The sequence below is a fragment of the Macrotis lagotis genome, chromosome 2 (assembly GCF_037893015.1).
Source record: "Macrotis lagotis isolate mMagLag1 chromosome 2, bilby.v1.9.chrom.fasta, whole genome shotgun sequence".
Taxonomy (NCBI): Eukaryota; Metazoa; Chordata; class Mammalia; order Peramelemorphia; family Peramelidae; genus Macrotis; species Macrotis lagotis.
Window position 1 is genome coordinate 29576089 of NC_133659.1, and position 26789 is coordinate 29602877.

A 26789-nucleotide genomic window follows, 5' to 3' on the forward strand; every position below is an offset into this window, starting at 1 on the left:
CAGGAGTATGTTAATCCTTTTTTTTTCCAAACTCCTCTAGAGGGCTAGTGATTTTGCATCAAGTCACTTTCTGGTTTTTTTGGTTTGTTTTTTTAGGGTTTTTTAGGTTTTTGCAAGGCAAATGGGGTTAAGTGACTTGCCCAAGGCCACACAGCTAGGTAATTATTAAGTGTCTGAGGCCGGATTTGAACTCAGGGACTTCTGACTCCAGGGCCAGTACTCTATCCACTGCACCACCTAGCTGCCCCCAAGTCACTTCTTGAATAGAATTCATATAGTCTTTGAAAATTACTGATTTTTGTTTCATTTCTTTTTATCTTTTACCTTTTACTGCTATATTTTTTGAATTCAATCTCTTTATTTTTTAAAGCCTCTACCTTTTTTTTGGCAGAATTTTTTATCATGTATTCCAAGGTATCTAAATGATGCTTTGTCTTCAGTATTGTTTTGAAGGCACTGACTTTTAACTTAGCTTACAACCCTAGTTTTTTCTTTAACTAGTTTAGAGTTTCTTGTTCTCTGGGAAGTACACAGGATTCCTTTTCTCCTTGTAAATGTTTTGCTTATTTTTTCTTCATATAATACAAATATAATACTTGTTTAGTATATTGTATCCTTCTTTGAATTTTTGTTCATTTGTCCTTCCATGTGTTGCACTTTATTTTTTGGACATGTGAACTAGGCTTCTGTCTAGATTTTTCTCTTGGACTTTTTGTCTTTCCAACTTTTTCTTGAATTCCCAATAATTTGCTTTTGCATTCCTTCCTACTCTTTTATTCTTCCCATTCCACAATTTAGTGCCCTGGGTCACTGGGCAGTAGTTCTCATTTGTTGTTCAGTCATTTTTCAGTCGTGTCTGACTCTTTGTGCTCCCATTTAGGGTTTTCTTGGCAAAGATCCTAGAGTGGCTTGTCATTCCTTTCTCCAGTTCTTTTTACAGATCAAGAAACTGAGGCAAATAGGGTTAGGAGACTTGCCCAGAGTCACCCAACTAGGCAGTGTTGCAGGCCAGAGTTGAACTCAGGAAGGTGAGTCTTTCTCAGCCCACTTGCTTTCTGCTCCCCTTTGCTGCTCCATGCTGCTTATGTTGGTCCTTCAGAGAGGTGTGGGCTGGTACTGCAGAGCAGGAACTTTTAGAATGTTGAAGTTCTATCAGGAGGGCTCCAGCTGCTTTGATGAGGTTTGTCTCTGATGCCAATACTTGCATGTTTCACCTGTAAAATGGGCATAAGATGTCCACATGTGTGTGTATTCATATTCACACATATATATGATCTTACATACCTATAGATCTACACACTTATACTTATGTACATGCAGGTACAGAGAATCCATCATAGTCCTTAAAGGGCTCAGAAATGTTAATTAGAATCAGGATTATGATTTTGTCTTCTTGTGAGTCCATCTTCAGTGTCTGTAGTTTTGACCACAATTCTTTCTTTTCAGGGTTGCTTTCAGCATATAGAAGTATCAACAATGCTTAACTTTCACAAAAGTAACATTTCTAGAAGTCAGTGTGAAAGTCAAAAATGCAAATGTTGATTTATTGAACCTATGGAAAATAGCAACCACCAAAAATTGTATTTCACTAGAGATTGCTGAAAATGCACTTTTCTGCATATAATTTTTATAATAAAATATTAATTATGATAATATACATTTTTTCTACCTTACTAACCATGAAATAACCTGAACAATGAAGTACATAAAATAAAATTGGTAACATGCAAAGCATTTTTTCTTGCTAGTAATTGTCTAGAATTCTATGATCTTTTGGGTTAATATCTCAATAAGCAGCTAGGTGGTACAGTAGATAGAGTACCCCCCCCCCCAAATCAGGAGGATATGTGTTCAAACCCAGCCTCAGATACTTAATACTTAACTTAGCTGTGTGACCTTGAGCAAATCACTTAATCCCAACAGAATAACCATTTCCATCTATAACAATGGGGATAATGGGGAGTCTTAGATGGAAATGGTTTTTCTGTTGTATAATTTCTGATAGAGAAAAGAGAGGAATGTCCAGAGTAGTATGATACAGTCTAGAATTAGAGAAAACAGAATTTGAAGACAGCACAGGAAGGGTTGGAGGATCTCATGGGGTGAAATTCTCCTAAAGAAATCAAACATGGGGGGCAGGTAAGTGGTGCAGTGGATAGAGCACCAGCCCTGGAGTCAGGAGTTCAAATTTGGTCTCAGACACTTATTACCTAGCTGTGTGACCTTGGGCAAGTCATTTAACCCCATTGCCTGGCCAAAAAAAGTCAAGTATGTAGGTCAAAGAACTTCTGAAGCCACCAAGGAAAGCATTTTCAATGAGGAAGGAGAAAAGAACTTATCTAAAGAGGCTGATATCATTACAAACTCTGCAATCAAATTAGAGTTAGCAAAAACAAGAGGAGATGGAAGGGAGGGCTGCTAAGAGGGGATGACTGTCATCCCTATATGAGTAGCTCAGATTTAGAGTATTAAAATTCTGAAACTGTGGCCATTGGAGAACACTTGGAGCAAATGAAAAATAAAAGCCTTTCAAAATATACCAGGCATCCTAAAGTCTCAGTGTAATTTGAGGTTCTGGTTTTGGGTTATGGAAGAAATAGAGCTGCTCAGTGCTACTTTGGTTTCTCAAGAGAAGCTTTCCTTGTATGGTATTACAATGTCTTTACATAGGAAGAGAATCATATTTGGATGAATTTTGTTTCCTCTTTTTGATAGGACTACTATTTTATGAAATCTTAGCTAATCATTTGAGTGGTTTATGCTGTTCTTGTGAAAAAGGGAAAATGTGGTGCTAGGCAGAAAGTACTACAGTTCAGGGAATTTGGAAATTATTAAATTGATTAGACTCAAAGAATAGTTTATGATTTCCCTACCAGCTTAGCAGGAGCTTCCTAAGGGAGTGTCCTTAGGATCTCTGCTTGACCTGGTGTCAATTAATGTTTTCATCAGGACTTGGATAAAGTTATCGATGGCATGCTCATCAGATTTTCTGAAGACACAAAGCTTGGAGGGACAGTCTAACACACTAGTTGACCAGAGCATAGTCCAAAGATATCTTGACTGACTGGAATATTAATCTGAATCAAATTAGGCTCTTACATTAGATTCATAAAAATGGAGGAGTCATTAGAAGACCATTCAAACCAAAAGGATTTGAGGATGTGAATAACTTATGAGCATAGTCCACGAGTTATCATGCAAGGTGACATGACAGACAAGAAAATTCATGTGTTTGTGTTCTAAGGCTTCATGGGATGACTTTACCCATGTGAGACTAGATTGAGAATGTTGTAGAGAGTTCTGAATAATATCTTTTAGGATCACCAATGAGTACCCAAAAGAATATACTTTCATCAGGAAGGGCCACCACTGAGATGGGTGGGAGAGAGTGGGGGTGGTGTTGGTGGAGTAAAGGTATGGACTTAACTTTACCAAATCCCCTTCTGAACAACTTTAAAATAGTGCTTAAAAATGAATTCTGGAGAAGTAGAACCAAGAAAAGGATGGGATAAAACAACATTCCTGCCCAAGGGAACTTAGAAGATCGACAGGAAAGGTCTGTCATGCTGGGGTGTGAGAGTAGAGCACAGTCCAGAACAGGCCATGCCCAAAAAAGCCAGCAGCAGCCCTTGGCGGGAGATTCAGTCAGTGGAGGCTACTTCCAGAACTCCCAGCGTACAAACAGGATGGGTCAGAGAACAGAGTAGAAGCAGACTGAATACAGGGAACCTTTTGCTGGCATTGGCTAAAAGACTGTATTGCATTACCCATATGCAGTTGTGGATTACAGTCCTAGGGCAAGGAGGAGCACTAGCAGGAGCAGGAAACCTGGTCACACCTCCTAAGTGGAAAAGAGAACTTGTGGCCAGCCATAGGTCAAGCAGCAGTGACCACACCTCTCCCTAGTACCACATTGGAAAAAAATATTTACATGCCTTGAGAATTAGTTCTACAAATAGTGACACAAAATCCAGAAGCTTGGGACAGTACCCACTACCCTGGGAACAGAGCCCAACTTTATCATAAAGTTAAAAGTCAAGAAATGAACAATCAAATAAACAAAAAAGAAGCTGACCATTGAAAGTTACTAAGATGACAGGGAAGATCAAAACATAAACTCAAAAGACAAGAAAATCAAAACAGCTACATCTTAAGCCTCAGAGAAAAATGTTGGTTGATCTCAAGTCAAAGAGGATTTCCTGAAATACCCCCAAAAGTATTTTAAAATAAAATAAGTGAGATAGAGGAAAAATTAGGGAAAGAAATGAGAATGATTCAAGAAAATCATGAAAAAAAGTCAACACCTTAGTAAAGGAGGTACAAAAAAATCCTGAAGAAAATAACACCTTACAAACAGATTAAACCAAATGGTAAAAGAAGAACCAAAAACATCTGCTGAAGAGAACTCCTTAAAAAACAAAATTGGTCAAATGGAAAAAGATTTACAAAAATTTACTGAAGGAAAAAACCTCCTTAACTAGTGTTGTTATAGAATTAATTCAGTTGTGTCTTACTCTCTGTGACTCCATTTGGGGTTTTCTTTTCAAACATATTGGAGTAGGTTGCCATTTCCTTCTCTAGCTCATTTTATTGTTGAGGAATGGAGGCAAACAGGGATAATGTCTGAGGCTGAATTTGAACTCAGGTCTTCTTGACTCTAGGGCTAGCCTGATTCTAATGCACCCCCCTAGAACTGGCCAAATGGAAAAGGAGGTACAAAAGCTCACTGAAGAAAATAATTCCTTAAAAATTAGAATTGGACAAGTGGAAGCTCATGACTCCATGAGATGTCAGGAAGCAATAAGACATAATCAAAAGAATGAAAAAAATAGAAGAAAATGTGAAATGTTCATTGGAAAAACAACTGACATAGAAAATAGATCCAGGAGGGATAATAATTAGTAATTGAAGACTTATTGGACTACCAGAAAGACCTGATAAAAAAAAAAGAACCTAGATATTATCTTTCAAGAAATTATCTTTCAAGAAAAATTGCCCTTGAACTAGAGGGTAAAATAGTAATGGAAAGAACCATTTCCTCAAACATCCCAAAATGAACATTTTCAGGAATATTATAGTTAAATTCCAGAGTTAACAGGTCATGGAAAAAATACTTCAAGAGAGTTCATTGTCAAGATGACACACAATTTAGCAGCTTGTTCATTAAAGGAGCAGAGGGTTTAGAATTTGATATTTCAGAGGCCAAAAGAGCAAGGATAACAGCCAAGACTCACCTTCCCAGCAAAACTGAGTATAATATTTCAGGAGGAAAATTCATATTTAATGAAATAGAGGACTCACAAGCATTTCTGTTGAAAGTACCAGAACTTAATAGAAAATCTGACTTCCAATACAAGACGCAAGAGAAGTATAAAAAGATTAAGGGAAAATAGAAATCATAAGGCATTCAATAAGATAAAATTTTCCATTCTTACAAGAGAAACTGATACTTATAACTCCTAAAAAGTTTGTGGGAGAAGGGAAAGATAGAGTAGGTAAATTTCCTTACATAAAAGAGGGGCAAAAGAGTGGATGGGAAGATGGGGGGTGGAAGAGAGCCAGATCCTGTTCTCATAGGAATTGTCTCAGAGAGGGAGTTATATGCACTTTGGTTTAGAAACCTATCTTACCTTACAGAGAAGTAGGAGGGGAAGGAAATGAGAGAAGGGGAGGTGCTAATAGTTGGGAGAGGTAGTAGTCAGAAGCAAAATACTTTTGAAGAATAACAGGATAAAAGAGAGAAGTAAAAATAAAGGGAAAAATAGGATGGAGGGAAATACATAATAATCATTACCTGAAAAAAATTTATGGCAAGTTTCTCTGAGAACACAAATCATTCCTCAATTGATAGTCAAGAATATAACTAGATAGTTTTTAGATGAAGAAATCAGAGCTATTTATAGTCATGTGAAAAAGATGTGTGTGTGTGTGTGTGTGTGTGTGTGTGTGTGTGTGTGTGTGTGTGTGTGTATTTTGGACTAAATTATTATTGTTTGGAGAAATGCAAATTAAAACAATTCTGGGGAATGGCTGAACAAGTTGTAGTATATGATTGTGCTGGAATACTGTTGTGCTATAAGAAATGACAAACAATGATGTCTTGGGGAGGGGGGAAGGATGGGAGAAAGGGGGGAGAAAATTTTCTAAAAATGAAGGTTGAAAACTATTTCTATATGTATTTGGATAAAAAATAAAGTAATATTAAGATATATAAAAGAAAAGGGAAAAATAAATGACAAGCACTTACATGTAAAAATAATTTTAACATTCTTTTTTAAATAGATTTTGAATTTTATAATTTTTCCCCAATCTTGCTTCCCTCCCCCAACCTACAGAAGGCAGCCTGATAGTCCTTATGTTGTTTCCATGCTATATATTGATAAAAATGGAATGTGTTGAGGGAGAAATCATATCCTTAAAGAAGAAATAAGATATAAAAGATAGCAAAATTACATAAGATAACTTTTTTTTATTGTTTTTGAAGCATTCTTTTATCTAATTTTTAATTCCAAATTCTCTCCCTCCTTCCCCTCATTGATAAGGTAAGCAAATTGACATGTTTATCCATGTGTTGTTCAAAACATATTTCCATGTGGTGAAAGAAAACAGACAAAAAACCCCCAAGAAAAATAAAGAAAAAGTATCTTTGATCTGTTTTCAGTCCCCACCAGGAGACTGAAAATGTCCATCACCTTTCTTCATAAGTCTTCAGAATTATCTTGCATTGTTGTATTGCTGAGAATAGCTAAGTTATTTATAGTGGATAATCATACAATATTGCTGTTACTGTGTACAATGGTTCTACTCATTTTGCTTTTGTGTCAGTTCATATAAAAATTCCATGTTTTTCTGAGAAGATCCTGCTCATCATTTCTTTAAGCACAATGCTGTTCCATCATATTCATATACAACTTTTTCAGCCATTCCCCAATTGGTGGACATCCCCACAATTACCAATTCTTTGTCATCACTAAAAGAGATGCTATAAATATTATTGTACAAATATATCCTTGTCCTTTTTCCCTAATCTCTTTGGGATGCAGACCTAGTGGTGGTATTGCTAAATCAAAGGGTATGCCTGGTTTTTAGTCTTCTAGAATGGATGAATTAGGATACAGTTTCACCAGCAGTGCATTAGTGTTTTAAATTTTCCTATAATCCCCTCCAATATTTGTTATTTTCCCTTTTTGGTCCTCTTAGCCAATCTGAGAGAAATGGGAAAAGAGCTCAGAGTTGCTTCAATTTGAATTTCTCTAGTCCCAGGAGTGGGTATTTTTTTTCCTGCCAAAAGCTGTTTGAATGTTTTTAACATCTTTCAACTATATTTGGTCAAACATTTAATTAATTCATCCCTTAAAAGCTCATAGATTTATTGAATTTTGAGTCATGTCTATAGATGCCTTGGCAGTGCCAGACCAAATGATTTTACAGGCCTTAAACAACCTATGGGCTGCTCTAGGCAATAGTGGTTGAGAGCATTTTTTCATATAGATAACATTTTCAGGAAAACCTGGAGGGAATTGCCTGTATTTAGGTTAAAGTACATGGAACCAGGAGAACATTATATACAGTAATAGCAGCATCATTGTATAGTGATCAGTTTTGAATGACTTAACTACTCTCAGTAATCCAATGATCCAAGACAGTTCCAAAGGATTTATAATGAGAAATGCTGTCCACTGAGAAAGACTGATAGAGTCTGAATGCAAATAGAAGCATATCTCTTACTTTATTTTTCTTGGGTTGTTTTGTCCTCTGTTTTTCACATCACGACTAATATAGAAATGTTTTACATGACCAAACATGTATAACATGTATTAGATTGCTTCCCTTCACAGTGAGGGGGCAAGGTAGAGAGAGAGAATTTGGAACTCAAAATTTTATTTAAGGCAGTGGTGTTAAGTAACTTGCCCAAGGTCACACAGGTAGGCAATTATGAATTGTCTGAGGCCATATTTGAACTCAGGTTCTCCTAACCCCAGGGCCGGTGCTCTATCCAGGAACTCAAAATTTTTTTAAAAAATTAATCTTAAAAATTTTATGGGTAATTGGAAAAAATATTAATTAGAAAAATAGGGATGGGGTAGAGAAAGTTCAGAGAGTAAAGAGGTCAGCAGTGCAGCCTGGAGAGAGAGAAATACATGATTGTCTTGGTTGTCCTTATTAAAATGGTTATATTGGGAAGAACCAGACAATCAGAGGAAGAGTTAAAGTAGGAAAGAATCTGTGCAAGTCAAGGCAATCCTCTCATTGGCCAGATCTAAATATAGGTGCCTCATTCTGTACCTCTGCTGCTGAGAGGTGGGAAGCATACGTCACCATCAGTTTCCATAAAGTTGTTTATGGTTGGTTATGATGAATTTCCTTGACAATATTGGAGTTGTATCAATTGTTCCCTTGTTCTACCCATTTTGCTCTGCATCAGTTCATGCAAATTATACCAGCTTTATTAGAAGAAAAGATGGAAGGGCCTCCTTGCTACCTTGGAGGAAGGGACTGGTGACTTTAGTCTGAAGTTATACAGCAAAAATCCAGAGAGAATAAGAAGAGTTCCCTGAAAATCCTAGATGGTCTCTCCTCCTTGATGTGAGAGAGGAGTGGAGGTTTTTCTTCCTCAGTTCTGTAGGTGAATCTAGATACCAAGTTAGCCTTGCTGTGAGAACCACCCACAAGCACAATGGTTAATCTCAAGAGACTGTGGGATTTCCTGTATTTTGGAGATTTTCTCTTCTGGAATAACTTATAAGGGGAATTCTCTTTTGTTGGAGAAGATTTGACTGGGCTTTCTGATTTTGCAATCTATGACTTTTATGATTCCCGACATTTTTGACTCTCAGCTTTGCTAGTCTATGGTTTGTCAACTGAACCAATGAGGTCACACACATATAGACATGGAGACCACCAAACTATGCATAAGTGTTCCTGAAGGCTGCAAATTGACTTAAATTTAAAATGTAATATTATCTATGCTTTATTGTATCTTTTATTTTGTGGAATATTTTCTGGTTTCATTTTAATATGGTTTGGTTCTCACTTGGGAGTGTTTTGGGCTGCATAAAGCCTGCAGGCCATGTGTTTGACAGCTCTGCTCTAAGCCCATTGCCTGCTTCCAATACCACAATTCTATTATTAGTACCAGAATGGCATATCTTTACTGGAAGGCCGGTTATATTATTGCTTTGCATCCCCTAAAGAAGTGCTTTTTAATAAAAATTAATGATAGGAACAGCAGAGCTATTCTTGTGAAGTTAAGGCAATTCCTAATAAAACGGGTCTGATAAACAAACCTGACCTGATAGATGGAGAATATAAAGGATCCTTGATGATTCGAATCTCCAATTAAATGTCGCTGGCAGATACAACTAGAGGCAGAATAGGAAGTCAGTCTGAGGTTCTCTCTGGGAACCTTCTTCCTTTTATCTTTTGGTCATGCATGGTGGTTGCTTTTCCTTATGTGTCATTTGGAAATTCCTCCAACACATGTCACATCACTCATGCCAAATGTCTGCTTGGTGGATTGACCATGCAATTTAAGTGAATTTCTTCTGTGGGAATTTAGTGTTCTTTAGGATTTTTTTCTCATTTTTTTTATAGAATAGTTCAAACATTGTTTTCTACTCCATTAAGTGTCCTAGAATATTTGAAGTGCATGAGCAGGAATCTTCTCATAAAACACATAATTAGTTAGTTCTTCAGACTCCAAGAGAAATGATCCAGTGATAGAGAACCCTCCACTTACAACAGTTAACAAAGCAATTTTCCTGAAACCCAGCATCAAATATAAAATCCTCTTTTGGGGGCTTCAGGATCCTGCATCAACAACTCCTCTCCCCCAACCTTTCCAGTCTTCTTATATCCTACACTCCCTTAAATGCTTTTTGGTCTAGTGAAGCTGTCTTTCTTGCTGATCCTTGAACAAGACCCTCCATCTCTCAGCTTGGTGGAGTTTTTCCTGACTGTCTCCCCTGTCTGGAAGGCTTGCCCTCCTCATCTCTGCCTCCCAACTTCTCTGTCTTCCTTTAAGTCTCAGCTAAAATCCTACCTTCAAAAGGAAGCCTTTCCCAACCCCTCTTAATCATTATTTCCTATTGATCCTGTATCTGACTTGTACATAGTTGTTTTGTCTCCTCTGTTAGATTGTGAACTCCTGCAGGACAGGAACTGATTTTTGCCTTTCCTTATCACAATGACTAGCTTTGAGTTAGTACTTAATCAATGTTTACTGACTGACTCTTTGACTGACTGACATTGGTTTTTTCTGTTTTTATATAGGGCTGAGCTACAGAGGTGAAATCCCTAAGTATGAGGGCAGGAATTGAGGAGAGAAAAATGGAATGCAGTGTAGTAAACTCATTGAGGAAGACAGGGGAGTGTTCTGGGGGTCCCTCTACAATAACAGGAGAGGTAACTGGATGCTGAACATAGGGGGACAAGGTATATTCCAATGTCCCCAGTTTGATTAGTGATAGTGCAGCCAATACTGGATGGGGCAGCTGGGAGACTGTCATCAGAAGGGCCAGGATTCAGTAATAATTAGTAGATGAAAGGAAGGGGAGAAGAAAAGGTCTAGGATGAAGGGAAGCTTTTTGCCTATGGAATAGGTATTTCAGAGGGCACAGTGGAAAAAGCTGGGGAGTATTCAGTGAGAACTTCAGGACTGGAAGTTGAAGGGGAAGGATTGGGGTTTGTATGATGACCTTTAAAAGTTCAGAATAACTGAGATGTGAAGGCCTCATCAGCCTATTGGCCACCTATTACATTGTCCCTCCAGTGCCTTATTGTGGTATGGTAATAACCCTTCCTGTGTGTTCAGAGGTTCTCTCCTGACATTATTTTTGGTGGCTCAGAATCCTTTTTGCCCCCAATAAGGTATGAGAAGATGACTTCTTGGAAAATTTCATATAAACCCAGAATAAGAAGAAAAGACAGAAAAAGTTGGAGTTGTCCCAAGCCTAAACTCTTCTTTCTATTGTTTGCCACTTCTGCACCTCCATAAAAATGCTTCTTCACTGTATTTGTGGTGGGGATATGAACCTTGATTAGGAGAATCTATACCAGGGAAGTGTGAACTCTGGAAGTTTTGTTCCAACTGAAAAGGTTTCAAGCATTGCCTCTACCGTGAGATCCAACCTGAATGACCACTAGCCAAATTCTTTGGCTCTGAAAATCTGTGGAAACAAAACTATGGAATAAAATAAAATGTCTCCATGATCTCCTTTGACTTTTATAATGACCAAGCTAAACACTAATTTAACTGTTTGTACTTTAAATTTGAGAACCTTATCCTGTGAACAGTGAGTTGACATGCTACTGGAGGAATTGAACTGTATCAATACTGAATAGAAGGGTCAATCAGTCAACATTTATTCAACTATTGCTATCTGCAATTGTGTAACCCTGGGCAAGTCATTTAACCTCACTTGCCTTAATCCATTGGAGAAGGAAATGGCAACTGACTCCAATATCTTTGCCAAGAAGACCTCATTCAGGATCAGTAAGAGTCAGAAAGGTCTGAACAAGATGGGCCAGGCATCTAACTCTAAAGAGTTCTCAAAGTGCTCAACCTCATAAAAGAGATGGAAACAACTATGTATGAACCAATTATATACAGGATAAAATAGGAAAGATCCTAAATAAATTAAGGGAGACCTTTTCCCAGGTGGAATCTTATCTGAGATTTGAAGGAAACCTGGGTAACCAAGAAGAGAAAGAGCCTTCTAGGCATGTGGGTTGTCTAGGGTGAAGACATGAAGTCAGGAGATGGAATGTCTTGTTTGGGGAATGGCAGAGGAGGCCAGTGCCAGTAGATAGTAAAGTTCATGCAGGGAATGGGGTGAAAGGTGTAAGGAGTTGGAAGGGTGAGGGGAGGCAGGTTGTGAATTCTAGTCAAGAGTCATTAAGCATTTATTAACAGCCTATTGTGTACCCAACAAGACAAACTCCCAGTCAAATGGGGGAGACAACAAACAGATGTGTATATGCAAACAAGCAATAAACAGTTAAATAGAAAATTGAGATACTGGGTTTTTATTAGGACTTAAAGGAAGCTGGGAGATCAAGTAGTTAGAGTAGGCTGAAGAGGAGGGAGAGCATTCCAAGCAAGGGAGAGAGAAAATGCTTGGAGCTAAGAAATGAAGGGAATGGCCAGGAGACTGGTATCACCAGAAGGACTTTAAAGGACAAAACAAGAATTTTATAGTTGATCCTGGAGGGGATGGGGAGCTGCTGGAGTTGATTGAGTCCTTTTGGAAGCTGATTACTTTAACAACCAATTGGGGGAGGGGGGAAGATGATGGATTGGAGGACCTGGGGTTGGGAGACCGACCAACAAGTATTTGCTCAGCCCAGATTTGAGGACCACAGCAGGGGTGGCAGGGTCAGTGCATGGTAGTATATTCAGGAATGAAGATTCAGATAGGATATATGGATATGAACTAAGGTGACTGAGAGGAAAGAGTTTCTAGTAATAGGGAAGTTAATGAAGAAAGATAGAATGATGTCTTTGCACAACACCCACTTACTTCAAACAACCTTATATGCAAGTCATGATGTCACTTTCCTGAGGTCGTGATCTTCTTTGAGACCAAAGGACAGCTACTACTTTGAGGGAAAGATGGTGAATTCAGTCTTGGACCTGCTAAGGTTAAGGTATCTATGGGTCAGCCAGTTTGAGATGTCTAATAGGCAGTTGGAGAGCTAAGACTGGAGGTCAGTAAAAAGGGGAAAACTGGAAAAATAGAACTGAAAAGATCCATTGAAATGCATAGAGGGAGAAGGAAAGATGGCTTTGGACAGAACCTTGAAGAACACCAATAGCAGAAATCACCAGGAGTAATCCCACAGGTAGGAAGAGAACAGGAAAGAACTGAATCACAAAACCCAGAGAGAAGAGTATCAAGGATACTCCATGTCAAAGGCTACATATGGAGAGGTCTAGGAGAATGAATGAGGACTGAGAAGAGGCCAGAGATTTGGCAGTGGAGAGGATTGGTAATTGTGGAGAGAGCAACCTCAATGGTATGCTGAGTAGAGCATTAGGAGATTGTTTGCCTTGACAAGGAGAAAGCACATTTCTTGTGAGATGATGTTTGTGGCAGAAGGCATCTGGATAAAGGAGAAGAGGAAGCTCATCAATGACCTCAATCTTTTCCATGAAGTAGGAGGTGAGATTCTTAGCTGAGAGAGGGAGATTGGGGCGGGCAAAGGAAGGTGATGTGAAAAATTTTGGAAAAGCTGCAGTGATGAGTGAAATTGAATCACCTAGGAAGGTATTTACCTTGCTGCAGTGAGGGTTCAAGTGTGATGATATCACTTAAGTTTGTAGTGGACCCAAGTGTGATGATGATTTCATTTACCAGCATATATGTTGGAGCAAAGGCATAGATTGTGGGAGGGATCTGAGTCTGAGGACTGGCAATATAAAGGGGAATGGCCTCAAATGAGGAGCACAGTTTATTCAGCTGGTTGACCAAAGGGCAGAGAGGAGGAATGGAGGAGAGTGGAGCCAGTGCAAGGGTTTTAGACTGAGAAAGAACTCAGGGATTAGAGATCATGGTGTGAAGAACATGACTTAGGAATGCAAGGTAGAGGGGGAGTTGGAGATCCAAAAGATTTTGATCAGAGAAGTGAATTTTAGAGTTCACAAATGTGCAGTTGATTCATTTAAGGGGAATAGCAAGAACAAGGGTATGACCATCTTTGTGTGTAGCCGAAGTGAAGCAGAAATTCACTGAAAATGGATGTTGATGGAATTGGAGGAAATATTGAAGGAAAATAGAGGGTATTTGAGGGAATAGTAATATGTATGTTGATATCCCCGTAGGATGATGATAGTAGTTGGAGAGGAGAGGAAAAAACTGAACTAGGTCCTGAATTCATTAAGAAAGAAGCAGAGTTTCTTGGAAGTTGGTAGACAGTCCCTACTAGAATTTTAGTTGGGTTGTCCGTATCATTGAAAGAACCTTGGGGCGGCTAGGTGGCAGTGGATAGAGCACTGGCCCTGGAGTCAGGAGTACCTGAGTTCAAATCTGACCTCAGACACTTAATAATTATCTAGCTGTGTGGCCTTGGGCAAGCCTCTTAACCCCATTTGCCTTGCAAAAACCTAAAAAAAGAACCTTAAAGGAGAGGAGATTCCTGTTTGATGGGATAGAGAAAAACTTAGAAAGGCAATAAGGAACAAGGAGAATTCCAACTCCCCCACCTCAACCAGTGAGTGAATATATTAGTGAAAGTACTACCAAGGAAGACACAAGCATCTGTGACACTGGGAGAAGATGGAATTAGAAATGAAACAATCTATGGACCAGACATTCTGAGAGCTCAGTGGAAGGGGGTAGTTAACTTTTGAGTGGAACCTTAAGGAGTTGGGGTAGAGGGAAATGGGAAGAAGGATTGGGAAGTGGGAGATAAAGACAGGTTTGATTAACAGCTGGAACTTCAGAATATTTGATATAGGGAAGGTATAACTAGCAGGAAGTTTGTTCATCATGGAAGAATGAGTTCAGGTTGCTTTTCATTGTCCAAATGTATTGAGACTTAGGGTAGAGGCTTCTCTTGGGGATTTATGCAGTTGTGGTGAGGGGCTAGGTGCTTGAAGCCAAAGGAATAAATACTCCCCCTCCCCCAAGGTGTGAGATCAGGCTAGAAACATGATGGATTGGCCTTTTCCCTGACAGGGAGAAGGACCTTGGTGCCTGAAGCAAATGTATTTCTCTTCTACACCTGGTTTGATGGACTCATTCCTCTACCCCAGGTAGGCTGGAGCTAGCTGTATATAGTGGGCCACTTTTCACTCAAGTAACTAATGAACTCCCACCACCACAACATACATATATGAAGAGCTAGACACTCTGGCAATACAAATGTAAAGGATGAAATGAGTCTTACTATGTAGAAGCTTTTATTCTAATAAGGGAGACAACAAGGACAAACCTGAACCTAGAATAAATATAAATCAATTTAAGATCATTTGGGAGCAATGGAGTGGGAAGGAGCATCAGGTACAAAGTGGTGCTTGAGCTTTGTCTTGAAAGGCAAAGGTGAGAGGATTGGGGCAGGAAGGAGTACACAGGGGAGAGAGTGATTTCCAGCTAATTAAGCCAAGGCCATGGATTGGGAGATGGAGTATCAGTTACAGAACAGCAAGTAGGCAGGGATAGCCCAGAGAGACCAGAAAGAGATTTGGACACAACTGGGAGACATTGGAGCTGACTGAGTAGGGTCATAACATAGATCTGTTCTTAAGGAAAATCATTTTAGCAGCTCCGTAGAGGATGGACTGTGTTGGACAGGGAGGCAAATCATGAGACTGCTGAAGTCATCTAAGCAGGTGATGGAGAAGGCTTCACCTTGGGCTATAGCTATGGGAGTGGAGAGAATGAGAGAAGAGGTTGGAGGTGAGCCATGGGGAGGAAAGATGACAAGATTTGGCAGCTGATTGATCAGCTCACACATAACTGGCACACTGAGTGACAGAATTACATCCAAAAGGATCTTCACTGATGACAACGTTGGCCTGAATATACTGAGATGAAATTTTGTAGGACTAATAAAATGAGCACAATAAAAAAAAATCAGCTCCACTCATAGGAAACCTTCTAAAAAAGACCTGGGACTTTTTGTAAAACTTAAGTTTTCTGGTTGACTTTTGAGGGAGGGACCTAGATGCCAATATGAGAGCCCTTCCTCCATGAAGGAGAAGCTAGTCTAGCCACACACCCATCAAAGACTGTCCCATTTTTATTTGTATTCCTCGGCTTAGCCAGTGGCTCAGCATCTGGTGCAGAAAAAGCTTTTAGGAAATGCCTGTTATCCACCTGCCCACCTATGATTGAGTCAGTCATTTAATATAAGACATTAAACTGGGTGCAGACAGTCATTAATTACTTTGACTAGAATGAGACTATGAAGGGTAGGGTGAGATAGGGAAGAGACTTAGTCCTTTGCCAGGGAGTCAGTTAGACCGCAACATTTCAGAGCTGGGTCAGTGAGGTGGGGAGAGGCTCCAGTGAAGTCCCCAGGAGGGGACTCTTTGACTCAAGAATCACCTTGTGAACTCTGAAAGATCGGAAGATTTGGGGCTCTCCATGGGCATCCTGACAGGGTCCCTGGAACAACTGATGGCAGGGTCTTCATCAGAAGCCCACACCAAACTACACATCAGGGAAGCAGAAAGTTCTTCCATACCTAAGGGAAACATTGGAAGGATGACACAAAAATCCCTTTGCCACTTTTACACTAAGATGAAGTTCACTTTCCCCTGGATTATGGATGTTAGTGGGAGATTAGGTAAAGACTTTTGTGGGGAATGTTTTATGCCAGCTATTCATATTCTAGGACCTTAGTAAATATCAGTTTGAAAAAGCTGATATCTCTAGATGATCATCAGGGGCTTATAGACCATAATTCTAGGAAATCATCCCATTAACCTGCCCCCCCATTACCTCTGGATTCTAAGGAAAGTAGTAGTAGCAGCAGCAGTAGCAATGCTAGTAGTAGTAGTAGTAGTAGTAGTAGTAATAGTAGTAGTAGTAGTACTAGTAGTAGTGATAGTAATTGAAGCTATTTTGAGTCCTGATGTTGTCATAGGGAAGTTAGGAGAATGGATTCCAGTGTATGTGCTACTGGAGAATTCCTTTTGGTTTTGGACACCACAATTTTACAATTTTAGAAGAACATTAATAAGCATAGAAAGTGTTTAAATAGTCTGAGGAATGGTTGAAGGAACTGGGTATGTTTGAACTTGGAGAAGAGAAGATGCAGGGGCAACATGGGTATTGTCTTCAAGGACTTGAAAAGTTGTCCTTTGGAGAAAGCCTTAGGCATGTTCTGCTGAGCCCCAGAAGAATGAATCAGAGCAGTGGAGTCAAGTGGCCCAATGGCAGATTTGTGCTTGTTATCAGGAAAAAAAATAGAACTTTCCCAGAGTGCGGTAGACCATACTGGGAAATGGGGAAATGTTCCAGTAAGAAGCTGGCTAGATACTTTCTGGGAATAAATGCATGGTGGAGATTCTGCCATTCTGCTCCAGGTGGCCATTGTGGTCCCTTAGATTGAGGAGTGAATAGTGGAAACCTTCCACAGAACTAGATGCCTCTGGGGTCCCCTTCCAATAACAGCATCCTGTAGCTTGGTGATTTGTGTTGGCTGCGAGGGTGTAGAACCCTTGTCCATCTTTTGGCAGAGGTGTGAAGGGAAGAATACCCTGATGAAATCTGACATCCTGGTAGGATAAGAAATGTTTTATTTTTTCTAATTATAACTGGTTTGCCCATATATGCTGCTATTTGATCAGCATTAACCCCCCAGAATTAGGTAGAGATGAAATTAGTACCCCTCTTTTTCATACTTGAAAACCAAGACTGAGAGAATTTTCGTGCCATTGTCACCAGAGTGTTGGAAGGAAGAATCAGACCTAGATTCTGACTGGCCTCACTGCTCCACATTCTGAGAGAAAGAAGGGGCTTGTAGGTGCTGAGATTATTGAGCAGGTTTCCTTTCTTGAATAGCAAGCCCGATGACCATTGACTTCCTGTGTGCTCAGCAGAGAAGTCATGTTAGTGGCCATATGGGTGAGAGAGACTGTGTTGAGCCATGGGGCTTGGGGAGCATTCAGAAGGGGCATGAATATATGACGAGGCTGGAAAGACTCATTGGAGCTAAGCCTAAGAGGGAGCCAGGCAGTGATTAAAAACCTTTAAGCTGTACCCAAAATGACAAGAGGAAGCTGCTTTCAGTCTTTATGGAGTGTGTGCTTTGTTTAGATTATTATGTTTTGGGGAGATGTTGAGTATGGATAAGGTATGGTTCCAGTTCTCCTGAAGATTACCTTTTGGTGACTAGGACACAAATGACACAATAATTTAGAATATTAGGTGAACGGTGAATTAGAGAGAGAAGTTAAAGTCAGAGAGAAACTCTTTGTACATGGGAAATGTGTGAGGAATCAGGGATGGCTTTAGAGGAAGTGTCCATTGAGCTGGGCCTTCCAGCAGGGCAGGATGCCACTAGACCAAGTTGGGGAGGAGAGTATTGGGGTGGCTGGGCTTCCCTCTGGGCTGTCTCAGGAGCTCCCTCAGCTGGTCTGAAGACAGTGGCACCAGACAGTGGTCCTCATGGGCTGCTGTGGATAAATCCTCCCACTATCTGAAGTTCCTCATACTTGACTGTGAGGAAATATCTTAAAAATGAATGAAAACAGGATGTCTGGAACTGGGGAAAAAAACCAGACCTTCAGTTGTTTCCCAGAAGCCTTGCAATTGAGTGGTCAGCAGGACCAGTGATGGCTTGCTGATGTTTTGACATGGAAAAGTCCTGCCTTTTCCAATCATCTCCAATGAAGGCTGAAAATCCTAAAGGGAAGGACTTTATATTTCAACAACATTGTGTAGTTTTGATATCTTTGTCTTGTTGTAAAGATACGTTTTATTGTCTGCTCTCCTTAGGGACTTGCTCCAAAACTGGAATTTTCAACCACCTCTGTGATCACAGAATGTCTCATCAGCGCAAGAAAGTGTCGGGAGCTCCAAATAATGGTTGGTAGTTTCAAAGCTTCTGTGAAGCCACACCTCTCTCTGTGTATCCGCTTCCCTTCCTAGTGCTAGATCTCATGCCCCTCACTGGTAAGCCTCCTGCCTGCCCCCCACGCCTGCCGTTTCTTTTGGTGAGCAGCTGTTGTGGATGTCCAACAACGTGATTAAATTGAATCAAATGTGAGTGAAATAAAAACTTAATGCTCAGTGGAAGATGATGGGGATAGTTCCTTAAGAATCAATTGGGGCGGCTAGGTGGCGCAGTGGATAAAGCACCAGCCCTGGAGTCAGGAGTACCTGGGTTCAAATCCGGTCTCAGACACTTAATAATTACCTAGCTGTGTGGCCTTGGGCAAGCCACTTAACCCCATTTGCCTTGCAAAAACCTAACGACAACAACAAAAAAGAATCAATTGGTGGCTGCTGAGTTGGAGGGGAGAAGGAGGAGGAGGAAGAGGAAGTGAGCATCTTCATCTGACCTTGGGCAGTTAGCAGGCTTTCCAAAGGAAGAACTAATTTAAGGGAACCCACTGCTAGAGCTTCAAGACTTGGAAAGTGCAACAGCTCTATAAGGACTCTGGGGGGTGAAAGCTGAAAGGGTCCTTGGGCATCATTTTAGTTCTAAAGTTTCCCCTAGAAGATGGGATTTTATAGTCAATTCATGTTATGCTGCAATTTTCAGGGCTTTTCAGATTTTTCCTTTTTAACCATATTTCTTACATGGATAAGAAATGTCAATAATTCCCCAGTCCTGTACTTCAAAGTACTTCTTTTTCCCATCAGCATTAACTATTGGGATACAATTGGTTTTGTATTTTTATAGAGGTACAACTTGTTGAAATTTCATTTGTATTTATTTCATTTCAGTTTCATTTATTTTAATTGTTAAAACTTAAGTTTGTCGAGAAGTAGACATTACTCATTTAATTTACAATATATTTCAGTTTAGTCAAAGTATCTTATTATATGTGGATGCAAATATAGATTTGGTGTTTTGCAAAAAAAAAAAATGGGATTTTAACTGAGGCTTGAAGGAAGCCAGGGAAGTCTGGACACAGAGGTGAGAGAGAACATTTCAGGCAGGGGCACAGCCAGAAAAAAAGATTAGGGTCGGGAGATAAGAGGTCTTGTTTGAGGAACAGCCTGGAGGCCAGCATCATTGGATGGAAGAAGATGTAAGCCAGGTAAGAGGAAGCTGGAAGGCCAAGCAGAGCATTTTGTATTCATCCCCAGAGGGTGTTAGGGAGTCACATGAATTTACTGAATAGTAGGAAGTGACTTATCAGACCAACTCTTTAGGAAGGTCACTTTGACAACTAGGTGGAGGATGGATGGGAGGGAAAAGAGATGTGTGGCAAGAAGACCAACCAACCAGTGGTCTCCCATAGTGGCCCAGGATGAGGAGACAAGAGTCTGAACCAGGGGGTGGAAGTGTCAGAGAAAGGATATTGCAAAGGTCAAATGAACAGAACCTGACTGCTATTTGGCTATGGGAGAAGAGAAAGTGAGGACTTCAGGATGGTGTCTGGGTTCTGAGCCTGGGAGATGGGGAAGGTGGAGGTCCGCTGAACAGTGATTGGGATGTCAGAAAGAAGGGAAAGTCTAGGGGAACATGTCTATGGAATATTCAGTTTGAAATGTCTAATAAGCAGTTGAACATGGGATTCTCTAGATTAGGAGAGAGAGTATGTTTGGCCATCATCAACCTAGAGATGATCATTGAAATCATAAGGGCTGATGAGATCACCAATTGAAATAATAGAAGGAGAAGAGACAGGGGCCAGTCACAGAGTTCTGGAAGATACCCCCCCCCCCTTAGTGGTTGTGACCTGAATAGAAGATTCCCCAAAGGACATGAGAAGTTGTACAGTAAGGAAGAGACCCCAGAAAGTGTAGTGACATGGAAACCTGGAGAAAAGAAGGTGTGTTCTGGGGGGGTTCCTGCCAAAATAAGGTGTGAGGAAGAAGGTGAGAGAAGGGAATTGTCATGAATGGGGGAATAGAACTTGACTATAAATCTGTGGGCCAGAGAGGCAAAGAAGAGAGCAAAGACTCTAGGGAAGGTTGAGATGGGGCAGCAGCCCTTCCATCCTTCAGGAGGCCTCAGTGTGAGACTGCCTCCCCGATGTGGCCAATAGACCTTTCTACTTGTGGAAGGTGGGGAGGAGTTGCTGAGGCTTTATCTGTGGGGAAATGAGGGGCTTCACAGTTAGCTGGGCTGGGCTAGTCTGTGACTAATGCAAAAATCAAAGTCTTCCATCTGAAGGTCCGTAGGCCCTTTTAGAACTGGAAATTTGGGGACACAGCTCCTGCAAGCCTTGGTCACTTCCCCAAAACTTGGGAGCCTTAGTTCTCTGATGCTCTTACGTTTGCAAATTGTTTTTTCACAAAAACCCCTGAAGGAACAGAGGGATGAGTATCATTTCCATTTTGTGAAGGAGGAGAGCAGGAGTACTCACTTCGGATGCCACAGGAGGCCTCCCAACCCAAGGCTCCTGACTCCAAATTCCCCTTCTTTCTTCCCACAGTGTACTTAACTCTGTTCATATCAGTGTTGGCAACCTGAGCCAGTTTCTGAAGATACAAGCAGCTGTACACATGAACCAGTTGTCTCTGAGATTAGGCTGAATGCAGTACATTAGTTTAACAGGCCATCTCTCTGCTCCAGGCAGGGTCATGTAATACAGAGGGGCAGAGCCCAACCCAGCTAACTAGTATTTACGGGTCAAGTCTCATCACTTTTTATGTAGTGGAGGCAGGTGTTGCTATAGTCATCCCAGAGTAACTGAAGCCCAAAGAGGTTCTAGGCATTGCCTGAGGCTGACTTTGAACTCAGGTCTTCCTGATTCCAGATCCAGCTCTTTATCCACTGCTAGGAGCTCTTATATTGAAGGGATACAGGAGAGGATTGTCAAAGGCTCTGGCAACAGAACTGAGCCAGGATTCTCAGGGCCGGAGGGGAAGAAGGAGGGAACATGGGGGCCAACTGGGACCCGAGCACAGAACCTCTAGTGGAAAGTCTGCTTGGAGGAGCAACAAGAAGTTGGTAAAGTGTGTGGGCCTTCAGGGCAGCCTGAAGAGGATGATCTGCTCTCTGGGGTGATGGATTGGAAGGCCCCTGGCACCTTATGGGACGACACAGGAAAGTCTTTGGGAAATCTTGATGGATGTTAAGGTCAGGATAGGATCCATGTTCAGCAGCCTTGGGTGACAAGAAGCCTTGGCATGGGCTGGTGTAAATGTCCTACTTTTCTTTCCTTTGATGAGGGACCTTATTTGTCCTGTGACCCAAGGTCCTCATTTTATAGTTGAAGGGCCTGAGCCCTAGAGGAAGAAGTGATTTTGAATTCAGTCCAACTCTGGTTTGCAGAGACCTGGATTCTGTGCTGGCCTCTAGAGATGGGGGAAAGCAGCACTCCCTGCTCTCTGGGAGCTCACAGTGTGGAGCTGGGGGCTCTGAATTTTTTTGGTACATGGACCTTTCTGGTAGTTTGGGGAAACTCTTGGACCCCTTCTCAGAATGCATGTTTGTAGATCATTGAAGAAAATGCTAAATTTTAGAAAGAACCTAGTGAAAATAAATGAGGGATTTATTTCCCATCCAAATTCACAGACTCCCTGGAATCTACCCACAGGCCCAGGTTCAGAACCACTTTGTCTAGTGAGGCAGAGAGGGATAAGAGGGAGAGGGATAAGAAGAGTTCCAGAAAGCTGCAAAGACCATTGAACAAGCCCTAGTAATGTACACATGCAGCTCTGGGCTGATGGTTCTATAATTGAGTATGGAAGTGGGGATCACAGGGTCCTGAGTCTTTGGGAGCCTCCTCCCCAGGCTGGCTGTAGGCTTATGAACTTGACAGCTTAAGTGTGTCTCAGGGGCCTCATCAATTCCTACTAGGATGTATTCTGTTTCAGTTGCCTAGTGGTTGAGTGCAGCAAAGAAGAAAGGGAGCCCCCCCCCCCTCCCGCACATTGGCTTTCTTTGCCACTCTCTATTGGCATTACCAGGTGACTCTCATTTTCTTTTTTCAGGCTCAGGAAAAACCATCATACCATACCACCAGCCTTGAAAGGAACAATGACTGGATGCAATTAAGAGGGTCATCAATATCATCCAAGAAGAAGTACAGGTCCCCTGAGAGGCACAAGCACTGTTCCAACCTACGGAACTATGAGCAGCCCACCATCTCGTCCAAGGCCCACTCCCCATCCCCGTATACCAAGAGGAGGATGTGTGAGCTGTCAGAGGATACCAGGCGGCGTTTGGCTCATCTCAACCTGGGACCCTATGAGTTCAAAAAGGACACTGACAAACCTCCGTTTGTCATCAGACATGTATGTGTCCTCCACAAAGTGTTCCCCAGCTGTGCACTCTGAAATGCTTTTCCTAGGTCACTTTTACCCCCTAGTTTATAGGAATACCTCTTCTGCCCCAAGCAGTCTGCCTGCATTGGCAATTGACAGAGGTAGTGATGCAACACTTAGATATTCTTTATTCACTCCTTTTCTCCTGGTCCAGAGGGCAACCTAACCCATCTCTGGAGCAATGGCATTAGTATTCATGGGGGCTGAAAAGGGCAAGAAAGGAGCTCTTAGGAAGGGATAATGGAAAGGAAGTTGTATCGAACAGACTATCCACCAGGATGAGCTCTGTAGGAATAAGGGGCCTTGAAAGCCATGAATCTGGGTTCATAGAAGAACACCTCCCAGCAGCCTAGTAGCAGAGGTTATGCTAACATGACTGTTTCCATTTCAACTCCCCATCATGATTCGGGGGCCTTGCCCACATCAGACCTAGATCCCCCTCTTTGGAACTTCAACCCCCTGCTCCCAGGTCTGTCCTTGAAGGCCATTGTTATCATGTGTCCCCTTGGTCTTCAGTCTAGAGGAGAGAGACTGATGGAGGTGGAATTGAATCCCAGCTTGGCTGGTGGCTCCCTCATCCCCCAAAATGTCCTCTTCTGGGGTTCTCCAGAGCCTCTTCTCCACTGGATTTGTGGTCTCAGGGTGCTCTACTGTGCTGAACTCTACAGGCTTGGATCACTCCAAAATTCATCATGATCTCTATATTTGGATCTTTCCATCCATTGCAAAGTACATGGTTAAGGGCTTATCTTAAAAAGTTGATTAAATTTAATGTGTATTTATGAAAAGAAAGAGTGGGGGGGGGTGGATGTAAGTGCTGAGTTTAAAGTCAGAAAGACTTCCATTCCAGTCTGTCCTGTGATCCTGGGCAGACCATTCCATTCCCCAGGGCCTCTGTTCTCCTGGGGTGTTTGGGGGGGGGTGGAGTCCCTGACCCAAGCTAAGGGAATCAACTCCTTTTGGTTTTCCTTGTGGTACCTGGAGTCGGAAAAAGATATGAAGGGTAGAGAAGACAAGATGGCACTCTCGCTGAGGTCACAGTCTGTGAGGACTATGACAGATGGAAAGGTCCAAGAATAGAGCCAGGGCCCCTGACTCTAGGCCCTTCAGAGAGGCTCCCTCCTATCCACCCCTGGAAGGGAGGAAAGAGTTCCAGTACTAGTTATCCAGTTTGAGGAGAAGCACCCAGTATTGCTCTCACCATCAGCTGCCTTCACCCTACTCATATGTGTTGTGGAATAAAGCTGGAGGAAATCACAAAACCCTGCTGCCCTCAGCTGATCCTCACTGGGCTTAGGCAATCATCCTTTTATCTTTAGTTCACTGCCCCATTTACCATGGAGCTTTTCCTGAACTTTTTAAAACCTTCTTAGACTTCCTATAGGTTCTCTGCCCTATCCCTAACCCCTCAGAACACTTCTCATAAAACTCAGATATTTTCTGACACTATTTACTCCTTCACCTCATTTCTCATGAAGATTTTTGTGAGGACCTCCCCATCACATGCACCATCTTCTCCAACAGATTGCCCTCTCTGTCATCTCCACTTTTCACTTCTTGCCTCCTTATCCTGTTATTTCACTTTTGATGTCCACCTAAGCCACCTAACTCTCAGCTGAAGCTCCAAGAAGCTATAGCATGTACAGCAACCACACCCCAGTAAACCATTTTGGCAGGTGAGCTAGATCAGGTTGAGGTTAACCAAGGGATTCTCAAACTCATTGGTGACTTGGCAGAAGGGTCTACTCCAAGCATGTGAAGTCTTTCACTGGTAGAATGGTGGAGGAGAACACTTCATTCCAACTTTCATGAAGGCAACTGAAGCAGGTGCTGTGGAGTGCTTATAGCTTGGTTAGATATCAAAGACACCAAGGTCATCCACTGCATGAGGAGCCATCACCAGTTGTCTTGTCTCTGTATTGCCACTGGATCATGATGACTTTGGAAGAGAGAATGAGGCCAATGACTTTGTGCAACTCTACCTCACTTCAATCCAATTATGCACAAATCAAAAGACATCACCCATACAACTTTATCATTTTTATCTCAAAGTCCTGTGGCAACAGATAAGTGATGAAGCAGTAGGTGCAGATAGGCTTGGAACTGTGGTCACAGCCCTGCCCACAGGTAACCCAGGCCATAGCATCATTTCCCCCCAGGACTGAGCAGCCCTTTTAAGGACAGTGCTCACCTCCTGGTGTAAAAAAGGGGCTAGAATAGGTGCCTTAAAAATTGTCTGCTTACCCAACCCCTGACCTGATTACTAAGGGAGGTAGGGTTCCCAGCCTATGATCAAGACAAAAAAATTTAAAATACAAGCGAAACTAAGAGAGATACAGGACTCTTGGCTCAGTAAGAAGGCAGACAATTCATTTCTATGCAAATGCTAATAATCTAAAATGTTTTTATGATGCCCTGAAGGCTATTTAGGGACCAAAGATCTGTGGTGAATGTCAGCTACTCAATGCTGATGGATCCACATTTATTAACGATGAGGACATGATCTGAGAGAGATGGGCTGAACATTCACATAGTGTTCTTGACAGAACATCATCAATCATTGCAGATGCCTTTGACTATTTACCTCAAGTTGAAGTCAGTTGGTCCCTAGCTGAAGTTCCAACTGAAGAGTTTTGAATGTCATCAGATTTCTTTCAAATGGCAAAGCACCTAGTGCTGATTCTATTCCAGCTGAGATCTACAAGGTGTGTATGGGGGGGTCCATTGCTCATTCAAAAGCTGACTGAAACTTTCCAGGTTATATATGATGAAGAGGTTATCTCCCAGGAATTCAAGGATGCCTCTATTGTCCATCTCTATAAATGTAAAGGGGATATTATGTCCTGTGACAATCACAGGGGTGTTTCTCTCTTAAGTCAATGCCAGTAAGATTCTTGCCAGAGTCCTCAATAGGTTAATCTTTCACCTGGAAGATGGTCCCCTCCCTGAGAGGCAGTGTAACTTCAGAAAGGGTCAAAGGACAGTCAATAAGGTGTCTGCTGCCCAACAACTCTGAAATGCCAGGAGCAGACAGAGGTCTGTTTACAACATTTGTAGCTTTGGCCTAGGCCATTGATTCCCTTAGTTGTGAGAGCTTATAGAAAATTATATCAAAATTTGGTTGCTTGGAGAAGTTCATCAGTATTGTTTGCCAGTCTCATGATGGCATGCTTGCCTGGCTTCTGGATAGTGGATGATACTCTTGAGATTTCCCAGTCACCAGTGGAGTGAAACAAGGTTGTATCCTTGTTCCCAGGCTTTTTAATATGATATTTTCAGCCATGTTATCAAACACCTTCATTGAGGATGAACATCGAATCAAGGTCAGCTACCATACTGATGGTAAATTCTTTAATTTGAAAAGTTTACAAGCCAAGACCAAAGTGGAAGGAGTGCTCGTCTTCTGTTTGCAGAGCATGATTTTCTGTTTGCCTATAACTGTGCCCTCAATGCACCCTCTTAAACTGAGATGCAGCAAAGTATCTATTGATTCTCTATTGATTGTGCTATTTTTGGTCTAACAGTTAAAACCAAGAAAAAACAGGTGCTCCATCAGCCAGCATCACACCATCCAAATCTGGTACCATTGGTTACAGCAAATGGAGAAGTGAACACTGTGGACAAGTTCACATAGCTTGGCAGTGTCCTTTCCAAAGAGGTCTACATTGACAAGGAATCTGACACATGCATTGCCAGAGCTAGCTTAGTATTTGGGAGACTCTGAAAGAAAGTGGGAGAGAAGAGGTATTAGACCAACACCAAACTGAAGGTCTACAGGTCATTGTGCTGACTTCATTGCTATATGCCTGTGAAACCTGGACAGTCTACCAGCACCATGTCAGGAAACTGAATCGCTTCCGTTTAAATTGTCTTAGGAAGATTCTGAAGATC

At 41.5% G+C, this 26789-nt stretch overlaps 1 protein-coding gene across 1 annotated transcript in view; it reads left to right on the top strand.

The window, feature by feature from the left end:
* LOC141512493 (spermatogenesis-associated protein 6-like) overlaps positions 1–26789 on the top strand; it is a 123286-nt gene that overhangs the window by 32336 nt on the left and 64161 nt on the right. Inside the window, exons 6-7 of the mRNA XM_074221490.1 lie at positions 18447–18536; positions 22566–22868. Coding sequence (XP_074077591.1) covers positions 18447–18536; positions 22566–22868 — 393 coding nt within the window. The remainder of the gene's footprint in view (positions 1–18446; positions 18537–22565; positions 22869–26789) is intronic.